This window comes from Homarus americanus, unplaced genomic scaffold (assembly GCF_018991925.1).
Source record: "Homarus americanus isolate GMGI-L3 unplaced genomic scaffold, GMGI_Hamer_2.0 scaffold51476, whole genome shotgun sequence".
Taxonomy (NCBI): domain Eukaryota; kingdom Metazoa; phylum Arthropoda; class Malacostraca; order Decapoda; family Nephropidae; genus Homarus; species Homarus americanus.
The window spans coordinates 4,890,744-4,902,178 of NW_024736148.1; the positions used below are offsets into that span (position 1 = coordinate 4,890,744).

At 42.8% G+C, this 11,435-nt stretch overlaps 1 protein-coding gene across 1 annotated transcript; it reads right to left on the reverse strand.

Moving 5' to 3' along the window:
* Positions 1-3,521: 3,521 nt before the first annotated feature.
* Positions 3,522-10,607, reverse strand: LOC121872078 (E3 ubiquitin-protein ligase TRIM50-like). The gene is made up of 4 exons (XM_042374767.1): positions 10,545-10,607; positions 9,411-9,668; positions 5,968-6,834; positions 3,522-5,594 (listed from the first exon to the last, which is right to left on the reverse strand). Exons 2-3 carry the CDS (start codon positions 9,639-9,641, stop codon positions 6,136-6,138), a joined length of 930 nt encoding a protein of 309 aa, XP_042230701.1. The 5' UTR covers positions 9,642-9,668; positions 10,545-10,607; the 3' UTR covers positions 3,522-5,594; positions 5,968-6,135.
* Positions 10,608-11,435: the final 828 nt, after the last annotated feature.

Here is an 11,435-nt window from a genome sequence, read left to right on the forward strand (position 1 = left end):
AAGACAAAGAACCCATATTCAGGGACATATGGAGGAACATCTTCCAAATCACAAATGAAGAGAATAGGGGATTCGATGGTACCCACGAGGAGCTCGTCCTTGATGAACTCCGGGGCCAGACACACTGCACTCAGCCTTCCCCTGAAATCATATGGGAGGATTTGAGAGTGGACAGCCCATTATCCAAACCAATCACCTCGGAAGAACTCAGCAGAGCCATCTCTAATACCAAAAATAAAGCCCCTGGCTATTCAGGCATCACCAAGGAGATCCTCAGCCACGTAAACAAACCGGCCATGGACACACTGAGAACCACAATGAACGCTTGCCTGGCCTCGAGTTACTTCCCAACTAAATTCAAAGAGGCCATTATTATCCTAACACCAAAACAAGGAAAGAAAAACGCCATCCCACTAAACTACAGACCGATCTTCCTCCTCTAGTACCTGGAAAAATACTAGAAAAAATCATCAACAACCGTCTGAGAAATCACCTGGAAACAACAAACAGAGTCAACGGTAGACAATTCGGGTTCAGGGAAGGGAAGTCCACCACAACAGCGATAGCCCTGGCATGTGAGAACATAGCCAGAGCCGTGGCGAGTGGTAGACAATGTAATCTAACTCTCCGGGATGTAGCGAAGGCATTTGACAAAGTCTGGCACGACGGTCTAAAATATAAGATCTTCCAACTTGGACTTCCCACCAACATTGAAAAGTTGCTTTGCAACTTTCTTGACGGCAGAAATGCCAGACTGAGGGTAGGACAACACACAGGAGAGACCTTCCCACTCATGAGTGGAGTCCCTCAGGGGAGCGTCCTCTCCCCCACCCTATATATTATCTACACAAGTGACACTCCGCCTCCCACTAGAATTGGTAACGAAGATATTATGTCTGCAGATGACATCACTCAAATAACAACGCATCAAGGATAATTGCGAGCGCTACAGGTCGACAACACCAGGCGGGAATTAGAAAGGGTAAATAATTACGAAAAACAATGGAAAATCCAAACCGGTCTCCCGAAATTCACAGTGATACCCTTATGCAGAAGGAAAACTCATCCATTAGTAACCAATAATGCCCAGATAGAATACAAAAGCAGAGGCACCCTCCTGGGCCTGCATATATCCACGACAGGTTACTCCCATCATGTCCACACCAGGAAGGAAAAAGCAAGAAGAGAGCTGAGAAAACTATACCGCTTTAAAGCGCTTCCTGAGAAAATAAAACTCCGCCCAGTGACATCATTTATCACACTGATATTAACTTATCCAGCAATACCTCTTCATACTATGAGCACCACTCAAATATTAAAATTACAGGTGGTTCAAAATGAAGCCCTAAGATTCGTCACAGGCGAAAGATACCCCTTCACCAGAACCACAGCCGAGATACATAGAGACCTGAGAATGAAACCAATCAACCAGCAGCTGCACACCCTGGCCAGCAGAATCTGACAAAAAATAGAACGATCAGAGCAAGAACTCCTTCAAAGACTTCCATCAGATAACGACAGCAACCATACATGGTTCCCAAAAAGTTACCAAATCTCAAAAGGTCCATTACCACCCCCGATCTACACGGCCAGGCAATAGACAACCTCCCTAGACCAACATCCGCCAGTAGGGTCGGCGGAATATGAAATAAGGCCCTTAAAACACCCATGTATGGGATAGGGTAGGATGTCTAGTGCCTGTACCGACAGACAATAACTAACTCATGACAACCCTAACACACTATTAACTTAGCTAGGCGGTCAGCCCGCCCTCTCTTACCTCCTAAACTTCTTCAATTTCCGAACTATAACTTCCTTCCCCCACCTCTAATCTTCTTTCACCCCTCCTTTCTCTACAAAAAAAAAAAAGCTGGGCGGGGGGCAGTAAGGCGCCCCCCCCAGATTTTATTTCAATTTTTTAGTCTGAATTGATATTGGCAATATCATGGGCATTTTGAAGCTATGTGCACTTGATATTAGGAGATATTCCAAGAGTAATACTTTTTACGATACAAAAATGCCTGTGTACAATACTTCATTAAAGAAATACATAGTGCGACCAGTCAAGCCTAGCGACCATCTGTACATTGTGAATTCTGATAACCTGGACCATTAAGACCGTCGATGACAGATGGACAGGTCGTAAAAGGTCACTGACGGTACGCAAAGGAAAGACTAGGCGCCGGGGACCATCCCAGGAGGATTGGGGGAGGCACCCCTGTGTATCTAGGTCACAGGGTACACTTCTGTATCTAGTCGAATGAGGTCACTGGTACGAGTAGCGGCGGCCAACAGTACCATGACGAGGCGCCGCGGGGGACTGGAGAGGGGGTTCAGGGATAGCGGACACAGAATTTTAAATGTAGATACTACATACTGTAATGAACCTGGTTAACTGGTTAAAATTACAAGAAATTACTTTAAATAATACACACACACACACACATAATTGGTTAATTTAGTTGTGTAATTTACACCAAACAAATAAAATTTTCACCTACAAATAACCTGTACATAAAATGACCTGGTTGCACTATACCAACCACCTCCATTGCGACCACCTGTCCTCAATTTCTTGGCTTGTTTGATCATACAGGTTTCAATGTATCTAAACAATTTACACTTAAAATAATAACACAGGTTTCATAGTATTTAAGTAATATACATCATCTAGACAGTTTACAGTATCACATAATGGATACGGATGTTGACTTAATACGACTAGCCTCTTACCCTAAAGCAGACTGTTGGTTGAGCCAGCGAGGAGGCAGCGGAGAGACTAACTGCAGCGGCGATTCAGACGAGGTTGGGAGCGATGTGAGCACCACCAGGAACCTTTTCCACTGAGAGGAAAAGTAGCGGCGGCGGCAGTTAGCACAGTAAGCAGTAGTAGTAGCGGTAACAACAGAATTAATTAGCAGGTGATAAATATTTTTTGGGGGAAATGCAATGGCTATAAGCACTAACAACAGATGAGAGGAACGGCAGCGGTGACAGCAATAGAGATGATACAGACAGGAACAGTAGTGATAGCAGGTGATAAGAAGACAGGGACAGCAATAGCAGCAGCAGAAAGACAGCCAGAATGTGGGAGGTGCAGGTGGCTGGTGCGACTCCGGCCAGGGCTAGGCTAATACTGGCTGGTGAGTTGCCACATACCCCCCTGTGGCTCAGCTCTGGGTCGTGGCATCTTCTGACGACAAGATTAGAGCTAAATTTTTATCTCGTACAATAAATGTTCATAGTAAAGGATAATGTGCATAAATTTACCGTGCAACGATTGTTAATTCCTTGTGGTTGGTGATGTCTTAACGATGCAGTGCGGTTTATTGAAATGGTATCATATCTTTAATTAATATATATTCATACAGTTGACGTAAATTTTTCATACCAGTATATACTCATACATTCACAAACACATTATATCCGCATGCGCTCTTGTTGTAGTATACACACACCCGCGCGCGCACACACGAATGCCTTTAAACCAATAGTCATGCAAGTGATGCTGCATGCGCGCATGGCCGTCCCTGGCTGCAGTGTTTGGTTGAAGGAGACGCACTGGCGGGTGTGAGCAGGCTAGCTGGTTCAACCCCAGATGGTGAAGGTACCATTGAAATACATCGAATATTCATGTTTTATTTGAACCTTCTAATAAATTTAAAACATGTATATATTTTCAATTTATGACGATCAACAACCAATGTTATTAAATTGTATGGATTACATTAGATTAAAAGTATAATATTAGAATTTTATTGACTACATTAAATTAAAAATACTGTAGCAAATAAGCTACATGGAAGCTACAACAACAGGAAAACAAAGTACTAGTGGTTGTTTACAAAGTCCCTTGATGTTTGTGTTTACGTTCTCTTGAAGTTGCACGGTCAAGACATCGGTGTGTACAGTTCCGCCTACAAGTCATGGTAGACAATATGCAGAAGAAATGGAGTAGCGAGCGACGTTTTGGACGAGTGACTCCCTACCCCCTAAGCGACCTAAAACAGACACCAAGGGACGTTGTAAACATCCCATAAGGTTTGTGTTGATGGTTGATAACTGAATAACATTAATAAAAGACAAGCTCTGTGATTAACCAAGTAAGTTATTGAGGTCATAGGATGGTGGTTTGCTTATGGTCGGTCGTACGGCAACGAACCATCATGTACAATGAATGACTTTCAACATATGAGTCTAAAAAAAAGAGAACTACTTTAATCTATATACTCCTTTGCTCACTGTTCTGATTGTACAAATATTTTATTGAATTCTTCAGTGATATTTATAATTAACTTTAAGAGGACTAATTTCACAAGTAACTTTGATTGACTAATTCATAATCATGACCAAAATTACAAGGCACCTTTGAAAAAAAAAACAGTGTTAATAATCATACTCATTAACGATGTGTTGCTAGTCAGGAAAACAATATTGATGAAATTAACTGACACAAAAATATTAAGTAACTTGACACGCTAACAGGCAGTGCGTCGACTGGCAGGTATGGCGGCACTTAATGAGGCCGAAGGGAACATTACGACCCGTATTTTGTTTGGGATCATCTGAAGATTAGCCCTGCCAGCTTATTTCAACTGATAATTATAAAACACATTAAACTTACTTAGGAGGGTTAGGTTAGATTTTTATGTCTTGTTAGAGTAGTTATGATAGATTAGGTTAAGTTAGGGTGATTAATCTTAAGGTGAAATAAACTGGGGAGTAATCCTCAGGTGATCCTTTATTTCGAGTGTCTGCTGTTCCTTTACCTGTGTATGTCTCTGGTCGGGATTCCAGCCACTTGTTCAGAAAGATTGGGGAGAAGAACATTTATACCAGTATCTTGAGTGTAGACGCTGGGATTTGATTAGTACATGGCGCTGTAGGTAAGGAGTGGTTGTGGTAGAGTGGTATTAGATGATTCTACAATGTTTCGTGAAGAGTGTCTTGTGTCGTGTGTTGATAACTTATACATTTTATTGATTAACGTTTCGACTCGTTATTACTATAGGAACACTGTGCTGTACGGCATTATCTGTTGACTGATGGACGCGAGTAACAGAGATGTGGTGTTAACAATCTGAGTCTCCCCACGTGATGTTAGTGATAGTGACGTCACTCACTGGGTCCTGAGAGACGGCCCTGTGTACCACTTCAATCCCGGCCACCACCTCCCCAAAGGGACAGTAATACTCACCATTGGGATAGTCTCGAGTACAGATCCCAAAGAAGGACTCGAGAGTCGGGTCCCCGTCACTGGCTCCCCCTAACACCCCCTCCTTCACTGGGCCAGAGTACTGCCCCCGCCATTCCAGGCCCTCAAGCAGGCCGTGGGATCTGGTACCGCCGTCCTCCGTCCTGTACTGGCCGCCGACTAAACTCTCCCCAGGTTCTCCTTTCCTGGCGACGTTGGAGAACCTTGATCCTTTGTAGGTGGGACCGAATGTACCCAGACACAAGGCCAGGAAGTGCTGGGCGCGGCGCAGGTGTCCCCACAGACGGATGTGAACTCGGCCAAGAATCTTGTCTCTCACACCTAGCTGTAGGAACACCTCGGGCTTCTCCGGAGGCACCAGCAGTTGTACCACTGGTAACTGCAACACGACAACAGGTCACGATATGGCTGGTAAAGTTTTAGCAACTTATTTTGATCAGCTGCAACACACGTTTTATGTCACACAAGTGCTGCAACACCTGAACCGTATTTTGGAATATAGAGTATTACAAATGTAGCACAGGGAAGTTAAATGTTACTACAAAGACTTTTATCTTTAAATCTTATACACGTTTTCATAAACTATTTGTAGTTTAACGTTCCATAACCTTTCAGGTCATCTGAAAGACAACTCCACAAACTAACGAATAATAGAGGAATTCGCATCAATTAGCTGTATTATTCAGCAAAGTAATAAGTGTTGGCCTGGAACACGTGCTAATCTATTATAAGCAATGTGTTGGTGGTCTCACCTGATAACAGAAGTGTTGCCAGTCGATAAGTGGCCAGGGCGAGGCTCCTGCAGGACCACCACCAGTCAACGGCCACACCGCCGCCTCACCCCCTGGCCTCATCCTCGGCCCGCTCTCTGTAGCTGACACCTGACTATCATCCTGGTCTTGGTCAGTGTCAGCCTTGTTTCATCTGTTGTGAGGTCTCTGACCACGGTCTTCCTCGTCTGTACTCACCTCACAGTCCTCGTCTACGACCGACTTTGGTGCCCGGATGTTGTTTTCCTTGTCAACTAACTTAAGGCTTCGTTTGGGGTTATCGTTAGTGTCTAAGTGGCGATTGTTGTTCTCATTGTGGCTACCAGGGGTGCCGTAATAGGGATCAGTTTGACTGGTGTTACAATAATCAACCGTCAGTGGTGTTGGTGGTCTGTTTGTCGCCGCCTGCACATCGTCAGCGTGTCCTCTGACGTCATCACAGGCCCCTCTCCCCAGCTGGGTGGACAAACTTTCTAAGCTATTCTCATTAGTTAATACTGCTTCCATACGCGTTGTCTTCCTCACACCCTTCAAGATCCTGTGTACGTCTTTGATATGCTTGGTGAGGGTAGTACTCCTGGTGTGTACCCAGGCCAGGTGGTGGGCGATACCGTGCACCTCCCTGGCCAGGCTGGCTCTCTCCTCTTCCACGTTGTCCAGCAGCTCAGTCGTCTGTCGTTCTAATGTCTGCTTCTTCTCCTGCACCACTTCCTGGATCTTGATCACGTGGTGGGCGTCAGCCATGTGCCTCTCGAAGAGGCACTGTCCACACAATGACTCTTGGCACGAGCGGCACCACAGCCTTACAGGATCACCGTGGCTCTGGCACGCTTCGCTTTCCTGCTGAAACTACCAATAAAGTGTATAAGTTATTCACGACCACAAAGATGATGATAAAATTAACACCTGGGCCCGAGGAGTGTGTGTGTGTAGTGTTGAGCAGGTAAAGTTGTTTAGCATTTTGTTGCTACATTATACGGGCGAGAAATAACATACAAGTTCAATTCCCTGAAACATTAGAATAAAGTTAAATGTAAAAACACCTTAAATATTTAGCACCAGGGACCATGAGAGACAACCAGGGACCACCAGCAGGGCATCTAGGAGTTCTGGTAGCACCTGACCAGGCCTTTCATGCTCTAGGTCTAGGGAACCTATTGTGATGAATATTCTTGGCTATCATACAGCGGAGGCAGTACAGTCCGACACTGGCGCTGGTTGTACTGTACACATTCTCTAAGAGAATAGTGTACAGTAAGTGCAACCACGTCATGTGTTACCGTAAGTGGTTGAATAAGATGACCTACAGTCTGGGAAATCGTTTCAGGTGCGTTCATTTTCCACTATTTCGTTTAAAATGAAATAATCCAGATCAAGAACCTGGATGGGAGTTATTAAGAATATGTTGTTAAGTCACTCGTTTAATGTAGTGCTGCCAGTGGGAAAAATCAATACGTATCCCAAAAAGTACTAAAAAGGTTAAAACGTATCCATAACCTTCTAAAATGTATCCTCTAGTAAAGAAGAACTAGTAAAGCCGACATAAATTGTGAAAGTTTTGGTAACATAGACAAGAACGTAACGTATTATTTGATCTGAGGGAGAATTCTCCTTTTAAAAGGATTCCATCTCTAAACTTCCCTACCTCGATGTGCCATACTGTAATATACTTATTATTTCTTTTGCATAACCGCGAGAGAGGGAGGGAAATAAAAAAACAAAAAATAAGCGTTTTCAAATCAAGGTCCACCAATGTAGTTAGTTCATTACTATGGAGGTTCCAATTACAACGACGGGGAAACTTGTGTTGGCAGAAGATAAACAAACGTCACCCGTGTGCTGGGGAGCATAAAGTCGATATCACATTTCACGTTCGTCACCCTTGCTTATATGCATATCTGAGAAAGGTGTTTTAAACTTCAGTATCATAATGGGACAAAATCATCCGGAAAAATATTAGTAATAAAGAATATGAAAAAGGAATAATTTATGGAATAAGCAAAAAAATATAAAACGTATCCAATTTCTCATTTTTTTAAATAGTATCTAATGTTTGACACTTTCTACCATTTCGTATCATGTGTGTTAGCATCATAAAACGTAAGCCTCATGTCAAAAAGTCTAAATGATATTTTCGTATCCATTTTGGCAAATTTAAAATGAAGTTTAACTTTTGTTTTATAATTTTGAACTCCAAATAGCAAATGGAATATATTAAAATTAACACAATAATAAATAATACGTCTGATAATTAGGATATAAAACTTGCCAAGCAATGGGAATCTGTGCATATGTGTTCTATCGATATTCATCGACGGCGGCTTCGTCTTTATTTGATATTGTTGTGGCATCAATTATCAAAGAAAATTGACGAAGGTAGCCTTTCAATAATACTTTTCTTAATATTAATTTTCATGGGAATATCGAAAAGTAAGATAAAATTGTTCTCTTTAATGATTTGGTCTAAAGCTAAGGCTTTAACAGTTTCGGACAATCATTTCTTTGATATTTAGTTAAATCCATTTTAGCCATTTAAGTAAATATTGTCTTATAATCATGAGAAATAAAAATGGACACGAAAGAAAATAATATGATAGATAAATTTACAAGAAAAAATATAGGAGCAATTATTTAGAATGTACAGCCGGTTTTCTGAATTCAACGTCATACTCCGACTCAGAGTCAAATGGTCATTGAGGCTCTCAGGTGTTGTTTATGGTCGGTGTGTGGTAGTGTTGCATATTTTCACTCCTTGACATTCTAGTCCGTGCACTTTGTGCTGCCAGTTACCTTTGAAATGCACTTTCGGGTAATAATGTATTTAACGAACGTAAAACCTTCAAGGCCCATTGTGTACATCTGGTGTTTTAAAATTTAAAGGGATGGATCAAGTCGAGGAGCCCCAACACAAGGTAAGGAAAACAGGCCATTGTTGACGCTATGACTCCCTCTGTACACCTGCCTCTACATGTGTACAGTTGTCACACCTGCCTTTAGTTGTGTACAGTTGTCACACCTGCCTTTAGTTGTGTACAGTTGTCACACCTGCCTCTACCTGTGTACAGTTGTCACACCTGCCTCTACCTGTGTACAGTTGTCACACCTGCCTCTACCTGTGTACAGTTGTCACACCTGCCTCTAGTTGTGTACAGTTGTCACACCTGCCTCTACCTGTGTACAGTTGTCACACCTGCCTCTAGTTGTGTACAGTTGTCACACCTGCCTCTACCTGTGTACAGTTGTCACACCTGCCTCTAGATTCCTGGAGTTAAATTTAATTCATTATTGGTACAGTAAATACTATAATCCTGCTTCCCGGTTGTTGTTGTTAATGTGCTTCAACGGCTAAGGTCTTATCATCACGTTTTAATTATTGCTTAACTAGACAAATAATTAAGAACTGATGCAACTTTTGTTACTTATACCTGTGTGTGGGCTGCGGCGAGGTTAAGGACGGTGAAGTTGGTGGGAAGGTGTTCCACAGAGGCGCCCTTGTGTTTCCTCCTGCAAGCGGGACACCTAAGGACGTTGTGCATGGACTGCAGGTTGAGGAGGCAGGGACGGCAGAAGGTGTGGCCGCACTGAGGTAGTACCACGGGCTCCCTCAACCCACCCTCGAACATTTCCGAACACACCGAACATGTCAGCTCCTCCATTACCCTCGCTCTTCCTCCTTCCCCTACCTGCCAGGGAGATGCAAGATATAAGCAGGTAGAGAGTGACATTTTCTTCATGGATATGGCAACTGGGATAGGTCAATGTCACGGTCACGAAGCTCAGTGTTATATGGTATAGCCTTTGTCCCAACATGCTTACGGTGGTGAGGCTTAGGATAGAAACTTCGGCTGTAGTTAGTCTGTTTGAACATACCTGTGTTGCCAACCTTAGATGTATGGATTAAGACCGTGTTTATTTATTATTATTTTTTGAGGAACCTGTTATCTTAATTGGATTTTTTCTACGATATTTAAATGTAATTGATAGTTATAAATGAGGCAGGGACTGGTACTTTTTCATTTAAGGGAGGATGACTACGAAATAAGAATGGAATGTCCAACGATGCAGTTAAAATGCACCAAACTGTAAGAAAATAATGTTACATTTATAAAGAACCATGCATAATTATTTTCCGTGTTGTCATTAAACTGTTTAAAGGGTAGGTAGGCTTACATCCTCTCCTGTTACCTTGTTGAATGACCGCGTTTGAGGAGTTGTCAAGTGAATGTTGAGTCACTGGTGTGTGGGCAAGCCAAGTGTTTTACAAAATGCCCAACGAGTACTTCACATAGTCATTCAGTGAAGGTGAGAATTGTTTTATGTAGTAAATCAATATTTAGTGAGAACTTCTGTTTTTCTAACGCAGGAATGCTTAACAAAATACCGGCAGGTTACTTACCGGTGACTCTGAAGATTAGAAGTTTACTATACAACACCTTTATCTCGTCTCACCTAATGAAGTTCCTCTGTATATAAATAAATCCATAACAACGTTGATTATCAGTATGAGGCTATACATCACTATGGTCGTTTAACACAATGAAGAGGAAGGGGTTACTCACAGCACAGTAAGGAATGAACTACTCCAGACTTGTTTTGTTTATACTGAGATACGTAGTTTCCCTGACAACGAAGATTCTTTTAGAGAACGTACACGGCTTGGCGCTCATCACAGAAAATGGACCAGACTCAGGGGGTGAGGTATTGACAGGTTTGACTGTGTGTGTGTGTGTGTGTGTGGTAGGGATGTGACTGTCATGATGGTGATGACGGCTAACCTGAAAACCTTAAGGATTCATATTACGCTCAAACGTCCACAAAACCTTCCGAGTCCCCCAGTGGAAACGTCCCCCGTTTTCTCTGTTTCTTAAGGGAACTTTGAATATAATACGCGGATTTCGTAGCAGACGCTGTATGTTGGGACCTGTTGCCATCAACTACGTTACTGTAACACTTGCACAATCAACTATTAGATTGGTGGTAGATGCGGTACCGTTCTTGCCTCGCAAGCGAGATGTCACGGGTTCGATTCCCGGGCCGGTGGAAGTTGTTTGGACTTACTTCCTAGCCCCCATTAGTCCCTGTTCACCTAGCAGTAAAGTAGGTACCTGGTGTAAATCGAAAATTGCGAATTCGTATTCAGGGAAAGTTGTTGGAGCTTCCAATAACTTCATGACAAAAAACCACTGACTCTTCAGGCTTCTTTGTCCGTGACTCTTCAGGCTTCTACGCCCTTAACTCGTGAGACACAAAGGCAAGCATGAACTTAGCATGCTTCCCTGTTGGGCGCTGTAAACGCTTCTGCGCTTCACCTTACACAAGGATGTAGGGGGGTGCCCAATAAATAAATAAAAAAATCAACTATTCATTGGGTCAAATCACTTAAAGAAGGGCGAATTACAACACAGAGTGGAATGGCCTACCTGTAAGGATGAAGGGGCGAGCACTTACTA

Excerpts from the sequence above, each read along its gene's own strand:
- LOC121872078 (XM_042374767.1), bottom strand. The coding sequence starts at position 9,641 with ATGGAGGAGCTGACATGTTCGGTGTGTTCGGAAATGTTCGAGGGTGGG. Across the intron at positions 6,835-9,410 it reads TCGCCGCAGCCCACACACAG|TTTCAGCAGGAAAGCGAAGC; the intron begins GTATAAGTAACA and ends CTTTATTGGTAG.